The sequence below is a fragment of the Copidosoma floridanum genome, unplaced genomic scaffold (assembly GCF_036245765.1).
Source record: "Copidosoma floridanum isolate Cflo_tuat_1 unplaced genomic scaffold, Cflo_Japanese_pri ptg000013l, whole genome shotgun sequence".
In the NCBI taxonomy this organism is placed as follows: domain Eukaryota; kingdom Metazoa; phylum Arthropoda; class Insecta; order Hymenoptera; family Encyrtidae; genus Copidosoma; species Copidosoma floridanum.
The window spans coordinates 22096530-22117182 of record NW_028321890.1 but is presented as its reverse complement, the minus strand read 5'-3'; the positions used below and the strand labels follow the sequence as shown (position 1 = coordinate 22117182).

Below are 20653 nucleotides of genomic sequence, written 5' to 3'. Positions count from 1 at the left end.
TAGTAGTATTATACTGTCTGGAAATTTTGGTTTCGGTATAAGATATTTCAAGTATGCGTGAATATATTTATATGGAATAGTGTAAGCCACGAAATTAATGTACAATATTACATTATGATGTGTGTAATATTGTAAAGGAAATTCTTCAACAATAAATTGAATTAGCAAGTCTTCGAAATAAAAAAATAAATAAATAAATAAATAAAAAAGTTAACGAAGCTAATTTCATCCCTTTTGATTCAGTTCAATAAAGCGAATCTGTCAACGTGAGCACTCTGTATCTCTTGTGTTATGTATTACTTATCTTATCGTGCCACCGAGCTTCTCTACCGATACAACGATGGTTACAAGCTAAAATATGGAAAAACCATATAAACAAAATTGACCACCACTGTGTGTTCCTATATCCGTCTTTCGAAAGTCTCTTACCGCGAGTCCGCAACTCCGTATAAGCCGCGACTGATTATTATCAAACGTAATCATACGCAAACTCGAGTATTGCCAAACACGTGCGAGGCGAGCCAGGGAGCGGGCGCTCGATTTCCTCGGCTGCATATAAAATGCTTAATCGGTGAAAAGCCACCGACGCGGGAAGCACATAACTATATATAGTTTTCACACGCTCACTCGGCCGATCGTTCTCTTCTCTTCTTCTATACAGTATCTCTCGGTGCAACTCGAAGTCAGTTGCTTCAGTTGCTTTTTGCAAGAGGTTCGTCGTCAATTTTGGATAGTCGGTGCCGTTGATCTGTTTTTCGCCAGTGTCGTTCGGAGCACAGTTGTACTTGGTGACAGATTTTCATTTTTTTTAAATCATAAAATTGGAGTCGATCGATCATACGAAATTCCTGAGACGATTTCTTACCGATCCTGCGACCGCGGGTCAAACAAAAATTAGATTGCTCAAACTGAACAGGATTTTTTTAACAAAGTCATGGCAGCTGCTGGCTCGCCGATCGTGTCTAAGGACATTCCAGACATCGAAGTGAGTACACCTCCATGAGTTAATCCGAATGAACCGGGTGTCTCGATTTCATCTGAATCTGCACTTTGAAATATGTCACGTTATGTTTGTCTCTCGCAGAACTTGCTCGGCTTGAACCCGAGATCGAAGCCTTACGCAAATCTCCGACCGTCATTGGAAACGAAGCAAAATAAGCAGCACTGGAAAAGAAACATTCACTCAAAATGCGACGTAAGTCTTACGCACGAACGATATGATATACATTACACGAAAAAAAAAAAAAAAAATTCGCTCCGTAGATAATTCTGGACACGATGTTAAAATATCCATTTACATTTCAAAACAATGCGTGCACTTTAATGTAAAGTACTTTGTCGACCCACTCAAAATTTAAACTTTTGCTAAGTAATTTTTACCCACTTGCAAAATAAACAACCAAAATAATTAAATCGATCTTGTATATAAAGTATTTTACCAGCTTTAACGATTCGCATGATTTTTAAGGGAGAAAATTATCGCTTAAAGAACGTAAAATATTCCGTCACAGATTTAACAGGCTCGCGAGCGTGTTTTGCATTTCGAAAACTTGGTACGTCAATCACTAGAAAGAAAAAAAAATTTATGAAATTTACATGAGCTGGTACAATAATTGATGAACCATCAATTTTGTTGTTTGCGAAACATTTATTACACATTGGCACTAACGTCGTGAGTTCTGTAAAAAAAAAAAAAAAAAGGAAAAAAAAGAAAAAAAAAATTAAATAATTGAATTAACAACAATGGTTCTTTTCCTAAAGAGCTGCACACCCTTGACAAAGAACTTCGACGACATAAAGCACACGACGCTGAGCGAGCGCGGGGCTCTCTTTGAAGCGTCGCGATGTCTCAAGTGCGCGGACGCGCCCTGTCAAAAGTCCTGCCCGACCCAGTTGGACGTAAAATCGTTCATCACCTCGATATCGAACAAGAATTACTACGGCGCAGCCAAGGCCATCCTGTCGGACAATCCACTCGGCCTCACCTGCGGCATGGTCTGTCCCACCAGTGATCTCTGCGTCGGTGGCTGCAATCTCTTCGCCACCGAGGAAGGACCCATCAATATCGGTGGCCTCCAGCACTTTGCTACCGATGTAGGCTCACCTTTTTTTTTTCTTTTTCATTCATTCACGTCCTCGTCACGAGGAAGCTTTTTCTCAACTTGACGATTAAGACATTTTATTTTATATTTACTTTTTGACGCATCAAGCACCTCCTTGTTTTTTTCATACCGAGAGCGTCAATCAGCGCAGATAAGACAGCGGTTTTTTCAATGCTCCCGTTCATTTCTTACGCGTCTGCAGAAAGTTTATGCATGAGTAGGTACATATATATATATATATATATCACGGTGTTATCGAGAAATTAAATAATCGCATCTACGACGTGATTATTCTGTCCTTGAGTGCGTCTCGCACACCCGTGTATTTTGTGATCACGCGGGCAAACATATATATATATATATACGTATCTATTGCTTTTATCTGAAAAACGTGCAGCAGCGCGAGTAGTTGTTCTTTTGAAAATATTTTTACGTGTTACACACACGTTCATGATTTTTTATCGATTACTTAGTCTCTGGAACATAGTTTATCAAGTTTATATAAATTGTTTTCAATCGCTGACTTGTGAAGAGTCTTAGTCATCGTATTATTTCTATTGGTGAAGCTTACAAAAAACGAGATAAAAAAAAAGTCGAGAAATAAGAAACAAATGTTGTTATATGTTAATCGTTGTACGTCCAGTAGAAATTTTTTGTCTACTTTGATCTTTTGTTACACTTTCGACACAATTAATCTGATTGTTAACTGTGTAGAATTATTTTTCGATAACTCCCAAGTAGCAATGATTGTTTTATTATTTGAAGGGTAATTTGTTATTATTATTATTTTTTTTTTAAACCAAACGTTTGAAACATAAATATTAACTCTGAAACATAGAAAATTTAAATCCAGAGTATTTGTTCAATTTGATTTGTCAACGATCAAAGCAATCACAAGTTCGTACACTTAAAGTCATCATCCAACAGAATAATTTTCCCCAAAACCACATCCACAGATATTTAAGCAGATGAACGTGCCGCAAACGAGAATCCCTGGCCAGTCGGTGCCGCACTCCACCACGAAGATCGCCATGATCGGCTGTGGACCGGCATCACTGTCGTGCGCCACCTTTTTAGCTCGACTAGGCTACGACGACATCACCATATTCGAGAAGGACAAGTTCTACGGGGGCCTCAGCGCCTCGGAAATCCCGCAGTACCGCCTTCCGTACGACGCGGTCTCTTTCGAGGTCGATCTCGTCAAGGATCTTGGTGTAAAAATCGAAATCGGCAGAGAACTGTCGAGTCGCGATCTCACGATCGAGGTGCGTCTGATGTTTGATAAACCACCGATAACCGAGAGGCTGCACATTCTCAAAGTCTGTGAAAAAAGCCGTTCAAAGTCACAACAAAACTTTTGACGACTTGGAAGCTTTTCCCAGTCTTCTTAATAAAAATCGATCGACTTTGGAATTTTTTCTGAGACTCTCTGAAACACGCGGCCCTTACCGATAATTCAAGAGTAAAGCTAAAACGTGCATCCTGCCGCAGAAACTGAAAGACGCCGGCTACGAGGCGATATTCCTCGGGTTCGGGTTGCCCGAGCCAAAGTCCGTGCCGATCTTCGAGGGCCTCAGCCGGGAGATGGGCTTTTACACGTCCAAGAACTTCCTACCAGCCGTGTCGATGGGCAGCAAACCAGGCATGTGTCCCTGCAAGTCGACCACGGGGCTTCTGCCCAACCTCTACGGGAACGTCGTCGTGCTCGGTGCTGGGGACACCGCCTTCGACTGCGCCACCTCGGCCCTGAGGTGCGGGGCGAAGAAGGTCTTTGTCGTCTTTCGACGGGGCTTCACCAACATCCGCGCCGTTCCCGAAGAGGCATGTTTGAATATTTTCATGTGTATACATATTGTGCGCGTGGATTTGCGAAACGAATCGTTTCAGATGGAGCTGGCCAGAGACGAAAAATGCGAATTCATACCCTTCGCATCGCCGAGGAAGGTTATCGTCAAGGGCTCCAGAATCACGGCCATCGAGTTTTACAGAACCGAGCAGGATGAGAACAGAGAGTGGAAAGAGGACGAAGACCAGCTGGTCAGGTTGAAAGCCAACTTTGTCATATCGGCTTTTGGCTCTGGCCTCTACGACACTTCTGGTATGTTATCGATTTGCACTATAGTATGGAAATGTAATTTTGCGACGCTGACGTACATGTGCACCTTTACACGTAGTTAAAAGCGCCTTGGAACCGGTAAAACTCAATAGATGGGGCACACCAGAGGTCGACGGGAGCACCATGAGAACCTCGGTGCCGGGTGTTTTTTGCGGAGGCGATTTGGCGGGGGTCTCTCAGACTACCGTCGAGTCGGTCAACGACGGAAAAACCGCGTCCTGGTACATTCACAAGTACATCAAGGTGGAAACAAACGCTTCTTATTATGGAATAATAAATTAAAATGTATACATGTACACGAACATGCGTAATTTCTCAGGAGAAGCACGGTCTCGTGGTGCCGGAGGTGCCGCAGCTACCGCAGTTCCACACGGCGATCGATGACGTCGACCTCAGTGTCGAACTGTGCGGCATCAAGTTCGAAAACCCGTTCGGGCTAGCCTCGGCGCCGCCAGCGACGACTTGTGCCATGATCCGCAGGTCGTTCGAGGTTGGCTGGGGGTTCGCCGTCACCAAGACGTTTGGACTGGACAAGGTGTGAATATAGTATCTCGAGGAGAAATCGAATGTGATGGTTTGTAATAAAGGGTCGAGTACCATTGTTCTAGGATCTGGTGACGAACGTGTCGCCTCGGATAGTCAAAGGGACCACGGATGGCCACCACTATGGGCCCGAGCAGAGCAGCTTCCTGAACATCGAGTTGATTTCCGAAAAAACGGCCGCTTATTGGTGCCAGGGCATCACGGAGCTAAAGAAAGATTTCCCAACGAAGGTAGGATATAATACACACAATATGTTCGGATGGTTGAATTTTATGTAACGCCGGTGATAAAAACTATACATTAGCCGGTATCGGCAGCGGCAAGTAAGTAAGATGAAATTTTCCGTCTTGAAATGTTTCATGGCATTTTAAGATAATGATTGCCAGTATCATGTGCACGTACAACAAAGCGGACTGGACGGAGTTGGCACAAATGGCGGAAGCTTCGGGAGCCGACGCGCTCGAGCTCAATCTGTCCTGTCCTCACGGCATGGGAGAAAAGGGAATGGGCCTGGCATGCGGTCAGGTACGTGTGAAATTCGGATTTTTACAGGTGCAGGGAAAAACGAGGTAATAGTGAAACGCGTTTGTTTCAGGACCCGGAATTAGTGAGGAACATCGCGAGATGGGTGCGCGCTGCCATAAAAATACCTTTCTTCGTCAAGCTGACTCCCAATATCACGGACATTGTTTCCATTGCCAAGGCGGCGTACGAAGGTAAATGCATTTGTTTAGAATTGCTAATGTTGCGCATGTCGATTATATCTTTGCTCGTAACCGACTATGACCGTGACATTGGCGTGACTGTCCGTTCGATTAGGCATTAGAATTCAAAAGTCGTCAATCACAAACTTCACCGCTTAAGATAAGATAATATGAAAATTATTACGTCAGTCGTTGTAATATTGTGTTGTTTTTCAATTACTACATAACTAGTTATGTGAGACGTGCTCCGCTTGTTTGCATTCATCGCCACACTATTCGATGTAAAAACATAAATGTTGCTTATATTTTTGTGTCTTTGCAAACGTATACGAAAAATTAATATACACGTTACTGGCGCCAATTTTTCCCAGCAAATCAATCACATCGTATTGCTCCAGTCATTTTTACATCCTTAATTTATTTTATTTCAGTCATAACTATACAATTTGATGCAATTATCTTTTTGTCTCTTAAACAACAAAGAATCTCAATGAAAGAAAGCGTTGAAACGCATTTTTGTTCGAAAGAACAGCCTCTTTGGCATGATAGTAAAAAAAAAAACAATTTCCTGATACACAGGTCAAGCTGACGGCGTCTCGGCCATAAACACCGTGCAGGGCCTGATGAGTTTAAAAGCTGACGGCACACCCTGGCCAGCAGTTGGCACGGCCAAAGCCACTACTTACGGTGGAATATCCGGAAACGCGACCCGGCCAATGGCTCTTCGAGCCATTTCCAAAGTGGCCAAAGCTCTGCCGGGCTTTCCGATTCTTGGCATCGGGGGTATAGACTCAGCCGACGTCGCGCTTCAATTCCTGCAGGCTGGGGCTACGGTTTTGCAGGTAAGCTGACCTTGTTTTTTCAAAAAAAACAAACATGTTTATATTCAATATTAAATTTTTTTCATTCCAAGGTCGGAAGTGCTATTCAAAATCAAGACTTTACGCTGATCGAGGACTACACAACGGGCTTAAAAGCGCTTTTGTATCTAAAGAGCTTGGGTCACCTGAAAGATTGGGATGGCATGAGCCCACCTACGCAAAAACATCAAAAGGGAAAACCAGTCTCCCTGCAACACGCCCTTGGAAAGGTAAGTCCGCTTGAAAAAAAGGAAAAAATTTGCGAATTTATAAAAAAAAAAAAAAATTGCACAGAACGTGCCCTACTTCGGAGAATACCAAAAGCTGAGGGAGAAGAAAGCGGCGGAAATCAAAGAGCAATCAAATCTGCTGGACGTTGCGCTAGAGCCGAGGCGACCGGCGCCACAACCTGTCAGACCGGTGCCAAAGATCGGCGATGTCATCGGGAAAGCTCTGTCGAACATCGGCGCTTACCAACAACTCGACAATAAAAAACAAGTCGTCGCCCTCATCGACGACGTACGTGATGAATTTTTCTTTTTTCTTAAACCCAGTATTTATAGGGCTCTGTTCAAGTGCGTGGGCTGTATTCCTCGATTTTTTTTTTCTACATATCTTGTTTCAGGACATGTGCATCAATTGTGGAAAATGCTACATGGCCTGCGCTGACTCGGGCTACCAGGCCATCAGCTTCGACGCCGACACACATATACCCAAGGTCACGGACGACTGTACGGGATGCACGCTTTGCTTGTCCGTCTGTCCTATTATTGATTGTATAACGTAAGTGTTTTTGTCATTGTTGTTTTATTCTCCTGTTTGATGGAAAATATTTTGCTTTTCTCGGCATTTTCAACATAATGTTTATCTCTAATCTGAACAACATGTGTTTTTTTTTTTTTTTTTTTTTTTTTTTTTTTACAGGATGGTGCCAAAACAAATTCCGCACGTAATAAAAAGAGGAATACCACCAAAAGGAGTCTCTTTGGAATGTTGATCATAGGAATTTTTGAGTGAATTTATAATTCAATTATATTTTTAATTGAAAACGAATGAAAATTATTATCATCATTGTTATTCAATAATGTTGTTTCAAAACAAATATCTTGAAGAATTGTGCTGGTTAAAAATATCAATAAAATTAATATGAAATGAAAAATAAGTTGAAATTGAAAAGAAATCCTTCCTATGACTTAATAAATAAAGGTTATATCACAAAAATAGTGAAATAAATTATTTTTATTGTGAGAAAAATATAATTCTCGAGAAAGAACATTTCTCACAAAACGAAACGACTTATGTGTAATAGTTTTTTGTTCATCGTTGCAGTTGACATTACATAATTTTATTGTCATAATAACGACAGCAATTACACTAATAAATCTATGATGCCAATTAATAATTAAATAACGAAAACAAGCTTAAATACATTAAATAGTGGAAGATATAAAATTTTTTTTTCTTCAAATATTTATTAATCGTTACATTACATTGCATACAATGAATATGAACGCAAAACAACAATTTAATAATAACAACTCTTTCAACAATGTAATAAATTTTAATTACAACAATAATATATATGTGCTATATAACACAGCAGGAAAAATATCTTTATCCATATAAGGCGCATACATAACAAAATGCAAAAACTGCAATCACGTGATTTCATGAGATCGGTTATGACTTACTTAAAATGACGTTATTTGTTAGAAGAAGTCTGGGTTATCGAACCATTGCCACGTCATATTCCTTGCATTGTCGTACTTGTACTCCAAGCACTTGTTGTCTTTTATTCGTTTCCTACGAATAAATATCATAGAATTAAAAATAATTGAGGAAAACACAGTGTTCGGTAATATTAATTAATACATCTGTCACTATTGCACCTAACACTGGATACTATATAATTGCATGAAAAACAAATTGTCAGCAATTCAATACTGAAGAGACAGAGTTTAAGTGTAAAACTTAGCCAAACTTACTTTCCGTATTTAACGCACGTCGCCGGATAGTCCTCTTTAAAACACTGCGGTCTCAAAACATTGAAGTAGGTGTAACCGATGTTTTTAGACACCAGTGAACGGACCTTTTTCAAGCACTGATAGAACTTGGTATCACACGAACAGTGAGATCTGTAATCATCCCGGTTATGACGATACAATTTTCATATGGATTATAATAATAATTGTATTACAAGTCAAGTATTCGCCCTATTGTTTTCGCTGTAGTTCTAAGGTACCATCGAAACGTTGAAGCGCCTACCTAGTAAAAGTGCCGGTATTCAACAGGCCATGTTGAGTTTGCCCGGCCGCCATATTGATATTGCACAAGTCATGATCCCTACAGCAGGAATCAGTTTTTTTGAACAAGCCCACCTCATCTATGCTCGATGATATGTTACCAGCACCGCACCACTCGGTACCTGCAGATATCGATAAGTATACAGTTACATGAAACGATTTTCCCATCAAGCGAGAACTGCAATGTATTTTTTCGATTCTTCGTTGAGATAATATGTATTGGTAAGTTTTAGTAATCTTCTCGAAAAAATAATAATAAACTCTTATAGATCACGATTTTCTGCGAGATAAATTTTTGTATGAAATGTTTGAAAATTATTATATTATTATGCACATAAGCAGCGAATTTATTCTTCAAATGGAAAAGTTTGAGGTAGAATTTTCTAATTTGTTCGACACACGCAGTCTATGTAGAAAAGTTTTCCATAATGATCTTTTGTGCGAGATAATGACGGACACGATATTTAAAAATTTTTTATATTAGGTAGAGAATCATTTTAAACCATGAAGGGATTTTTTTTTTTAATTTATGAGTACTTTTAATATAATAAAAAGTACAAAATCTGTTTACTTTAAAAATTACTTGTCAAGTTTATTATACGTTTTTATTTGTTACCTCTTCATTTTATTATTGTTATTATTTTTTTTTTTTTTTCAGTGTAGTAAACGGAAATGTTAGCGTTTGCATATGTAATTGAGTATTTACATTTGTAAACAACTGCACGTCGCAGATTAAGAAGAATCTGATTTTGTGATGTTGACAAAGTTAGCGAATGAAGGCAGTTGAACCATATGTATATATAATATGTAGAACCATAAAAGAGTTAAATATTATGAAGGTTTATTTGAAAAATTTATGAAAATTCAAACATCCGTTTTGAGATAGTAAGACTATTTACATTTTTATTGTCATCGCCAGCGATGTCTTACACGAGGAGATAAATTTGAATCCGTACAGAAATAATTTAACTAAAAGATACACTTGAAAACTTAAAATAATATATAATTACAAAAAAAAGCTATGATTTAACGACTTGTATCAATTGTTTTGGTTGAATCTAACTTTTATGTACAGGCTAGATTGGGGAATGTATATTTTCTTACATCACAAAAAAACTCCGTTTTACGAATTTTCAAAATTGAAAAAATTTTATTAGAAGGACATTTTCGACACCAAGACTTGGATCTTTCACGTGCATTCTAACAAACACTTTTTGCTTCCTCGTGATAAAAAGTATAGACTTTATGTTGAAATAATTAGAGAAATATCACACAAACATAAAGTTTAAAAGAAAGAAAAATTAACATAACTTTGCACCAAACTCAGAAATTTATCGTTTCAAACTGCAAGATAAAACGAATTTAAAATAATATAACATCTATTCATTCAGTACGTCAAATAATAGCTAAAAAATTTGTATTATTTTAGAACATGAAAAAATAGAGCGTTATTTATTGAAATTGGTGTTTAATAGATGAAAAACTTTAAATAGCTCCAACAAAATTTCGCACTTCATTTATGTTTTTGTTTTAAAATTTTCTTGCTCTCCAAGAAGTATGTCACAGAAAGAATTGTGTGTGTCCATAAGTGTCTCGAAAGAAAAAAAAAATAATGTTATAACTCCGGCAGATTTCGAAATAAAATTACTCGCATATGCAAAAATCGCTAATTATGAAACTGAAACAAAAGGAATAACAAATTTGTTTATAAAAGTGGAGAAAAAACTTTTGCTCGGAGTCAGAGTTTTCTCACTTTAACCTCAGCACTCATATAATAGCGAATATTTCAAATGTAATAGAAAATTTGATGAAGTAACTTTGCTATATGAAATTCAAAAATAGATAAAAATTTTTCAAAACAAAAATAAGTTCTGTTTATCTTATGCCTCTAACTTATGATTAAAAAAAAAAAAGATACATGCATGAAGGATGTTTTCGAACGATACTTTGGAATTTGCATATCAATGTAAGGAAGATAAAAAAATTAGCAAAAATTATCATTTATGCCTAACCATATATCGTTAACTTGTCTCATCGTAATAGTTACAGTGTGTCAAACTTGAATTACGACTGACGCAAAATTTAATATCTTTTTTGCAAATTTCCCAGAATGGTAATCTTTACGATAAAAATCACGACGATTAAAAGAAACTCTTGGAAAAACAATAAATTTTCCAACGTCATAGCCACATGCATTTCACGATTCCTTACAAAATCGGCAGTCTAAAAAAAAGGCACCAAATACGTTCTGTTCCATTCTCACCTGGAAAGATGGCCTTGAACTTGCTACCAATGAGATTGAGTACCTGCCCAAAAGTGCCCCTGATCGATTTCCCGGCGACCTTGATCGGTTTGGTAAGTTCGCCAATCAGTTGGTTATTAAACTTGCTCGAATTTTTGTGGGTGCCAATGGCTCCGTTTAGCCAACCGATCCACTTGAGAGGCTTTATGAGAGTAAGCATTATCTTCTCGACCGGCGACACGAATGTGGGTATCGGCCGTTGACTGTCCTCCGAGAAGAGGCCTCTGCTCTGGACGACAACGACTTTGTTCCTGTACTCGGACTCGACCCCCTCGGATGGAGAATCGTGTGCGGTATTATTGTCCACCGGCCCAACAAGTGCGTCGTCCTCAAACTGGCAGTTCACGGCATTGAATACAAGCAAAAGATTCAGCAGCACGTGAAAAGCGAAGATGCGCCTCATCGTGGCTCCTTATTGTAGTGTCGGTATATATTAGCTCTCGTACTGCTGTGTTTGTAGATTATAAACTCGGTATTACGAGGCGTTGAAGTATAGATAAATACACCCATGAACCGGTGTGCAGAGGCTCGTGAGCAATAAGGATATAACTTGTTTCAATGGCACCGCGTCTTCGTTTTGGGCGCTTGAGATAGAATATGGAAGGTGATGAGATGCGCGTGGCGAAGGTGAATGATTACCGATTTTCAGGATTACACTTGCTGCAATGCATTAATATTTATGAATTTTGTAATTACACGTTCAATTTCGTAATTTCAATTTCAATGGGATAAAACATTCTGTATGCTTTTTCGGTGACATTTATTATAATGGTATGCCAAGTGATGGCTTCTTCTTTACATTTTGCTGTCGTATGCTAACAGCGGTAAGCTTTGGGATAAAGAATTCATTCGATAAATTAAGTTATAAAATGTACGGTACAAGGTCTATGAAAACAAAAAAGATGCTAAGATCATTCAAAACTCACCCTCTTAGAAAACCAACAAGGTTACACGAGGTTCAACGAAACTTTGTATCATAAATAAATTTAATCAGTTGCATAAAAAAAAAAATTTACAGTATCGGGAGATCGGTCCTGTTACTTTCGAAATAAAATGCCCTGAAAGGATTATTCACGTATTAGTTTACACTAATCGACAACTACTGAGTATATGTTTTGAACCACGAACAACTACACTGTTTGTTTAATTTATTTGAAAAAAATAGTTTGAGCTTCGATCGATTCATTGACAGTTATGCACATGAGTATGTATTTCACAATAATGATATATACATACGTATCATAATATTCAATACATATACACGAAAAAGACAAACAGCGAGAAACGAGTGGTTTTGGTTTCAATGCCACCGTTTCGGTAATACACTTTATTTACATTTTCACGAGATTCCATCTATACAATATTATAACGTAACGAGACGCCCCGGACTCGATTACTATAGAATTTATTTCAAGATATTTACGGATTACACTTTGCTTAAACGAATAAACGAAACTATCAAAAGTATCAATAGTGCGAGTGTAGTGTAGTGCACGCAATATTTTATAATCATATGCATAACGTTAAAAACGAATCAACGACTGAGTCGAGCCTTTAGTTGAGGTATAGGGATGATTGAGTTTCGATCTGCAAAAGAAGCATTAAGCTTTGGGATGAGTACTATATTAGGCGTTTTGAAAAATGATACAGATGAATCAAGTTTTTAGTCGGCACTGCTATTGTGTAGATTTTCAAAGGTCTTTTGTTTTTTTAACAGTATAAGTGATTACGCGCTAGTGGATGATTAAAATGTTAAGGAAAAAATTATGATAGCACTCCTTTATTAGTTACGTTAGTGTGATAATTTTTTTTTTCTTTTTTTTCATGGTACCGTAATAGTTTTTGTTTTTCGTAAAAATAATGATGAAACATTATAACGAAAAAGGTGCATTTATTGTATGTAATACAAATTTCAATGTTTACCAGTTCAAACACTTATGTCTCAATGGATGATACCTACGTATTCGTAATAAAGGATTAAAAATTTATTTTTGAATCATGGCAAAACGAAAGAATAATTTTAAAAAAATGAATTGAATAATAGATTTTAATTACAGGATAAATAAGTAATTATTAATTATATACCTTGACTGAATAAGGTATAAAAGTGTTAAAAGGGTTTCATTTTTTTCATATTTATGTTAATTTATTTTTGTAATATTTTTTTTTTTAACAAACTAATAAAAAATCGCGTTTTTAAAAAAAGACTTATAATAGTTATAATTAAACTGATGTCTGTATTGTATTTAATTGAAAAAAAAGTTGTGTTTCTACTTTCATCATATTTCTTTATATTAAGTTCATACCGTACCTATTATTATTATTAAAACACGAAATTAGTATTTTATCTTTCGTTTTTTAGAATATTATATTTTTCCAAACGGTCTACTGATACGTGTTTGTTACCAAATTAATACTGCAGAACTTAAATAAAAGTAGAAAAAATACAATATCTTCACAGTTCCTAAAATATCCTAGGATAACATAATTATACCAATAATTAATACAGTATAGATATCTTGAATAAAAATAATTTATAGTATATTCTATTGTTCTATCAATAGTATTTACGGAATAAAAATGAGAAATTTTTGAAAATTAAAAAATCAATTACTTACCTCAAATCAGGTGTACTTAATAACCGAGCAAGGTAGTTCGGTGGCTGAGCGCAAACTGTTCGCTGATTTCAAGTCAGACGCGCTTTTTTTTATTCCTTCCGATCGGCTCACTGTATGTCTCTTTGTATGTAACGACACGACTCCAGCAAACAGGAAACCGAACAAGCGTCAACGTTTTATATATGTTAACTTGCTCGATTATTTATCGTTAGGCATGTAAAAAGCATTGTAAAGTTGAGATAAAGGATTAAATCCAGTATCACTATGCTCACATACCGAAATTTTTATTTTTTTTTAAAGCGATTCTTAGTGCCAATTTCACACTAATAAAAAAAACGATTTTTTTTGTATAAATTATTATAAAAGGTTTTTTATTTTATTTCTTTGTTTAAAAAAATAATCTTACATATATATGATAAGGAGTTTAAAACCTTAACTATTTCGAACTAATTAACAATTTACATTAAGCTACACATTATGTTAACGTGTAACATAAAATTTTACATGATTAGCGCTGACAATAAGGGAAACATATTCTAGCTACGCGATAAAAATGTGACATTGACAAAACATGCTTATTGTTGATTGCATACATTATCCGTCAACTAATTTGATATCACCATCCCAAGTAATATTGTAAAATACTGTGTTATTTTTTCTTGAAATAATCTTTGTGTGATGACAAGAGAACTACTTGCGATAAACAGTATTAGAAAAGTTTTTTTTTTTTTTTTTTAAATACAAAATATACACGCGTGAAATAGTTTTATTGCACTGTAGATAAGATAAATCTCGAATAAGCTTGATCGCAATATTAGCTGTCATTTACTTTACTCGTGGATGCTTCCTCATTGGTAGACTGTCTTCGCTGTATTCTTAAACACTTAGGGCAGCAAATGTTTCGTTTAGATCGACACAAACGGTGATACACGGTTGAACACAATTGGCACGTCGTTACAGTCGTATCCCATGGATAGATGACTTCGTCATTTCCACATATTTCACATAGATGACCCCTGTAAAGAATATAATGTAGGAAACAGCTTTACATTCTACAATTATTTGATTTAAAAAATTACCTAGCTTTGCAGTGATCACATGTTTGAGTAATGTGAGTTTTCATTTTACCATATGAAAGATGGATTTCATCTATCAAAGTTCCATTTTGAAGATCTACGAGATCTTTTACTGAGTAACTTGCAGAATTTTCAAGGATATGCGTCCTCAGTCCTGATCTCCATGGCAATCCTTCATTACTTGCTTTTGGGCACACCACAAGGTATTGCTTCATCATATGTAATTCTTCTCTGAGTCTCTAAGAATTGAAATTTATTTTGAACTAACTCGTTGTGTAACAAAATTCATCAATTGAATAACGTACCTTGATCAGTGATAAATCGGGAATAAATGTAAATAATTTCTGATTCAATTTTTCTAGTAATAATACTGGTTTGTTTTGCAAAATAGATAACAGCTGATAAGAAGCCCTGCAAACTTTTCTCGGTTCCATATCCCAATTATGAATGATTCTTGCTGGAATTATAGCCAGTGAATTCCAATGGCATCTTTGGCAGTAATACAACCCACTATAGTCACACAACCGAGGTTCTACCCATGACGATTCTGAAAATATGCATTTATCAAATCAATTCCATAAATTACACTTTGTAACACGCAGCACAAGTAATACTGGATCGCTATTACATCTATTAAAACATGCTTTTTTACAAGTCTAGCGTCTTGTATTTTACCTGTATACTTAAAAGGACTGCCAAAACAGGATAAAGACAATCCTTGTGATGCAGCTTGTAATTTACAAATTTATTAACTTATTTACACACGTTAACTCATAGCTATAAACTACTGTGCCTAGTTAAGATCGACCAGCATCAATGATAACCGTGAACTTTCACAAGAAATCTAAGTATAAATGTTAAACAAAAGTTTGTAAAAACTTACTAAATGTTATTTTAACATTACACTCAGCACATCTGTATCCTTGTGCGGATAAACCTCTTTCTGGACATATATCTTTAGTATAAGTGTATCCACCCACTTCACTTGCTATAACATGAACACATACTCGGCAAATATTTGACATACATTTTAGATGACAACAGAACCCACAATCTAAAAGATGTAAAATTTACAATAAATTTAAAACAATTTTTTAACTGATTTTGTATACAATACACACCCTTGCACATGTACCAAGATTGTAACATCGTCCAAATACTGCCACTACAATGATCACAATAAACAGAATTATAAGTAGTAATATAATACTTCTGTGGTGTAAAATGATGTCCTAAAATCACACAAGTTTCCAAAGCTTTTTCATTCGAAGTTTCTCGTAGTTCTTGAGCTTTAAGTCTTAGTTCTATTAAACGTCTAACAAGCCATTTCCTTTCTTCAGAGCATTCTGCACTTTCAAGAACCATATCCTTGCATTTTGTTATCATCTCTTGAAGATCATCTTGATTCAAGGACTGTTTGTAAAATGAGTTTAAGTAAATGCCTTCAATTGCAAATATAATAAGAATACTGTGATACACAAACCTTGGTTAGGGAGAGAAGATCCTCAACCGATTTAAGAGTGCAAGGTATAGGTTCTTTGCTGTCAGAGCTATCATCCTCTTCAACAGTGATATAATCTGATGAAGAGGACGGCATTGATGGTGATGCGTCAAAATTTCGTGTTCTGAAGCTATCAGTTGATTCTACACTCCTATTCATTTTACTGAAGTGTTGAATATTAGTTTAATCTGAAATAGCCATATACAATAATTTTTACATATGTGTAAAATATGCGTAGGTAATATTGTTAATATATTTTAATATTAATACTCACATTTTACACATACTCCATACAGGGTTATTGTCTTTGGTATAGCATCCATACACACTTTTGCAAGTATTAGTTATGGATTTACATTAAATGATACTTTTTTCTGCTCTTCATTGATAAAAAGAATAGTCGTTAGCACTCAACACGCAGCTAATTATAAATTATTGCAATTCAGCAATAAAAGAAAATGATATCGCAGCAGACGGTTTTTTTTTATCAAGTGCCCTGGTGGAAGAATCTTGAACTTTTTCAAGCGAAGATTCAAATTTACATTTTTAAATATTTAAATAACTACTTCGTAAGCTATTTCATCAAGATTTCATCTATTGGAACTATTCGAAATTTCAGAAAGTTTAAGAAAGGACAACTGCATAAAATTTATGCCTGATATAATATGTACAATAAATTACTTAATTTACAACCAACGCTATCTTCCCTACGTAACACAGCATTCATTTTCTCGGGGTCTTCGAAAATAAAAAAAATTCAGTCGACCAATCGATAAGAAAGTATCCCACCGGTATAGTAGGGGTTCCATTTACTTATTGTTGGGCTTTGTTATGATACCTTATCTCTTGCCCATAAAGAAGAGACCCTATCATGCCGATAACCAATAATGATCTAGTATATATTCTCTACCATACAGAAACCCGCTAGATGGCAGTAATCCCGATTGCCATTTTTTATTTTTTCATTTTTTTTCCTTTGGGTTTGAATTAGTTCGTAAACAAAATACTTAAGTACTTTAACCTAATTGCTTGTGTATTGTCTGGGTCAGATTGATTATTATAAAACTACCTTTTAAGGTAAAAATGTTTTATGATTATGAAACTAAGTCGTGATACTAAGAAATGATTCACAACATAGTTATCAAATTTCTACAATGTGCTTGCTACTTTAAACGTTAAAACATAACCTTAAGAGCCGGCTGGTTCTGGCTCATTTTATTTTTATTTTTACATCTTATTTATGTACTTCAATATTTTCGAAAATGGCGTATAAAATCGCACACGATCTGACCGCCAAAGAGCGAACAAGTGATGTCGAAGTACAGGAAGATGTGACATTTACTGAGATGGGCTTATCAAAACTTGTTTTGAATGGACTTTTAAGCTGTGGTTTTGTAAAGCCATCTCCTATTCAGAATAAATCTATTCCTTTAGGGCTATTAGGATTTGGTATGATACTATTATTTTTACTACTTTTGGTTAAACTTATGTCGTCTTTACTATCAATTTGGAATTATTTATCATAGATCTGATCGTAAGAGCAAAATCAGGAACTGGCAAGACTGTTGTTTTTGGCGTCATAGCTTTGGAAAAGATAAATGTTAAATCAAATTTTGTCCAAGTAATAATATTAGTTCCAACGAGAGAAATAGCAATACAAATTACTGATGTTCTCACATCAATTGGATGTGAAATAAAAGGTATTTATATGCTGTAGATAAAGGCAGAAGTTAAATATTGTATTTACTAAAAGAAAAATTTTTTTAATAGGTTTGAAAGTAGCATCTTTTATTGGAGGTACTGCACTTGATGCTGATAGGAGAAAGCTCTCTGGTTGCCACATAGCAGTAGGAGCTCCTGGTAGAATTAGGCATTTAATTGATAAAGGATATCTAAATGTTGAGCATGTTTGTCTTTATGTACTAGATGAAGCTGATAAATTGATGGAAGACAGTTTTCAAGCTGACATCAAGTGAGTGGATTCTTTTAATGAAATTATGTTAATTACTTCCATGATCTTATGAATGAATAATTTTTAGCTATGTGTATTCAAAACTTCCTATTGAAAAGCAAGTTATTTCATCTAGTGCAACTTATCCTGGAGATCTAGAATTTTTTTTAGAATCATACATGCATTCTCCAATTTTGTCATCAGCAGATGATGGACCTATTCTCATTGGACTAAAACAATTTGTTACTGTAGTTCCTCATCATCCCAACGCTATAAAACAAGTATACTTTATTGTTACGCATAAAAATTTTTTAAAATCATCTTCTTACAAATAGGATTTTTCAGGTACAAATAAAAGTAAACGAGTTGGTAAAAATTTTCAAAAAAGTTCCGTTCAAGCAATGTTTGGTATTCAGTAACTATCAAACCAGGTAATAATTTTAATTCATACTACAAGGCTTGTCACATTGATTGATCATCACATTTATTTCACAGAGCTCAATCAGTTTGCAATAAAATTAATTCAATAGGATACGAATCAATTTTTACTGTTGGAAATCAAAATATGGATAAACGATTAGATGCCATGAATAAATTAAAAAATTTCAAATGTAGAATTATGTTAACCACAGATCTAACGGCTAGAGGAATAGATGCCGAAAACGTAAATTTAGTTGTTAATTTAGATATTCCGAAAGACAGTGCTACATATCTTCACAGAATAGGAAGAGCAGGTCGCTATGGTTCTCGTGGTGTATCAATAAATATAGTTGCCGAAAATGAGATAAGTACTTTTCAAGATCTTTTACTTTCTATTGGTGGTAGGACTTTCTCAATGATGAAGTTACCTCAAAACTATCCTGAAAATATTTGGGATACTAGTGACGCAGCATTTGAAAAATTACTAGCAACTCAAGAAAAAATACGTGAAGACAACACCGAGGCTGAAAAAAAGATAATAGACTCGGTTAACGGAACAATTGTAGATTCATTATTTGATTCGAAAGTTGCAGATTTGAATGTTATACAAGTACCGGAAAGTGGTAAAAACACAAAGCAACAAAAAGAGAAAAAAAACATAAAACAATCTATCAAAATAGATAATTTGGGTATGTCTAGCAGTGCAATGATAAGTGGTCTGTCAGAAGATTTCCGAAATAATACGGTTTCCATAAGTTCAAATGATTTATCAAATAATGAAAAAAGTACAGTCAAACTGTACCCAATGAAATTGATAAAAAGTAGACACTCAAATAACAATAGATACAATCGAAAAATAGCTGATAAAAATGTATCACAAACAATGATTCATAAAGAAATTGATCTTAAAAAAATTACTAATGAGAGTAGGACTCATTATGGTAACGATGTATTTGAAACTAATAATTTCAAAATTTTGCTTAAAATGAGTGCTGATGTACAAAAAAGTTTAAACCAAAAAGATTCAGAGGAGTGGGTACTGCATGAAGCACTCCGTTGGAAAAATATTCTAACTTATGAGATGTCCTTGTTGGAAAATTTATTACCTAAAAGGAATAATGAAACCAATCTATGTGAAAATAATTTTTATGCAGCATTGTTCGTTTTTTATTACATACAAAAAAAAGCTCTATTATGTGTATATCCTGAAATCCGAGATGAAAACGAAATAAAAGATACATATTTGTATTCTGAAAATAATCCTAAAGTAAATCTTCTTAAAATGTATGGAGAAATTGAAGACTTCAAAAGCATGTGTCGTGGTAAAAAAAATCAATTTGATTCTTGTTTTCCATATCCGACTGATTTCAAAAAACCACTACCGAACCTCATGTTGAGTGAAGATGAATTAAATGAATACAAAGTAGCTATAAAATATTTGATCTCGAACATAAATATTTATGAAAAATTTTGGAATAAAATAAGGTTGATATTAAGTTCTCTTGATGATAATAGCAAGCAATCGTTGACTGAGAGAATAAATGCCAACTATGAAATCAGCCATGATGAACTACTTACATTGGTATCAGATAATGTTAATAAAATATGTTTAGAGCAATCAAATGGTGAATGCACAAATGAACTAATTGATCAACATACAGAAAAACTTGAAGAAAATAATGTATCCATCACCAATGATTTAAATGCTGATTCTAAATCGTCTACAAATTATATTCCATCAGAAGTACAAACTTCAGAAAAACATAAAAAACCTACAAAGTATATTCCATTAGTGTCAAATAATATTACTTACAGTAATAGTACAGGTGCTACATCATCTAGTCAACATTATGAAGCTGGATCAAAAAGTACTAATGATAATGCATATGCAAAAAGACGAAACCAGCATACAAATCAGCAATCACAGTATGATTATAATTCTAATAACCACTGGTATCCAAGTCATAACGCCGATGACAATGATCGTGGGAGCTATAATAACTTAGATTACAGGATTTCTAACGATGAATTAGAGACTTTTTTCATTAATCTAAGGCATCAAACTGATCAGGTTCATTTGCACGAGTACTACTACCATATGATAAATGATAGCTGAAATATAATTTTTCATGTAATTTTGTTTACAACAATAAATAG

At 35.3% G+C, this 20653-nt stretch overlaps 4 protein-coding genes across 5 annotated transcripts; 2 read left to right on the top strand and 2 right to left on the bottom strand.

Moving 5' to 3' along the window:
• Positions 1 to 427: 427 nt before the first annotated feature.
• Positions 428 to 7517, top strand: su(r) (dihydropyrimidine dehydrogenase su(r)). Its single transcript, XM_014348555.2, has 16 exons — positions 428 to 985; positions 1085 to 1195; positions 1762 to 2094; positions 3059 to 3367; positions 3594 to 3923; positions 3990 to 4200; positions 4277 to 4461; positions 4538 to 4753; positions 4827 to 4991; positions 5134 to 5286; positions 5357 to 5477; positions 6045 to 6307; positions 6379 to 6555; positions 6620 to 6844; positions 6951 to 7108; positions 7250 to 7517. The coding sequence occupies exons 1-16, from the start codon at positions 935 to 937 to the stop codon at positions 7320 to 7322; spliced, it is 3081 nt and encodes a 1026-aa protein (XP_014204041.2). The 5' UTR covers positions 428 to 934; the 3' UTR covers positions 7323 to 7517.
• A 349-nt stretch (positions 7518 to 7866) lies between these two features.
• On the bottom strand, positions 7867 to 13579 carry LOC106636267 (uncharacterized). Its single transcript, XM_014348618.2, has 5 exons — positions 13549 to 13579; positions 10892 to 11378; positions 8591 to 8750; positions 8311 to 8460; positions 7867 to 8128 (listed from the first exon to the last, which is right to left on the bottom strand). Exons 2-5 carry the CDS (start codon positions 11331 to 11333, stop codon positions 8035 to 8037), a joined length of 846 nt encoding a protein of 281 aa, XP_014204104.2. The 5' UTR covers positions 11334 to 11378; positions 13549 to 13579; the 3' UTR covers positions 7867 to 8034.
• Positions 13580 to 14272: 693 nt separating this feature from the next.
• Positions 14273 to 16513, bottom strand: DEF8 (differentially expressed in FDCP 8 homolog). Of its 2 annotated transcripts, XM_014348652.2 has the most exons (8): positions 16400 to 16513; positions 16108 to 16313; positions 15746 to 16037; positions 15508 to 15678; positions 15300 to 15353; positions 14930 to 15171; positions 14628 to 14863; positions 14273 to 14564 (listed from the first exon to the last, which is right to left on the bottom strand). In XM_014348652.2, the coding sequence occupies exons 2-8, from the start codon at positions 16282 to 16284 to the stop codon at positions 14363 to 14365; spliced, it is 1374 nt and encodes a 457-aa protein (XP_014204138.2). In that variant the 5' UTR covers positions 16285 to 16313; positions 16400 to 16513; the 3' UTR covers positions 14273 to 14362. The 2 variants fall into 2 exon arrangements, with proteins under 2 accessions (XP_014204138.2, XP_089447490.1); XM_089591364.1 differs by lacking the exon at positions 15300 to 15353.
• Positions 16514 to 17164: 651 nt separating this feature from the next.
• Positions 17165 to 20650, top strand: LOC106636186 (uncharacterized). Its single transcript, XM_014348506.2, has 6 exons — positions 17165 to 17574; positions 17652 to 17825; positions 17896 to 18097; positions 18165 to 18357; positions 18422 to 18507; positions 18572 to 20650. The coding sequence occupies exons 1-6, from the start codon at positions 17388 to 17390 to the stop codon at positions 20610 to 20612; spliced, it is 2883 nt and encodes a 960-aa protein (XP_014203992.2). The 5' UTR covers positions 17165 to 17387; the 3' UTR covers positions 20613 to 20650.
• The last annotated feature ends 3 nt before the right edge of the window (positions 20651 to 20653 follow it).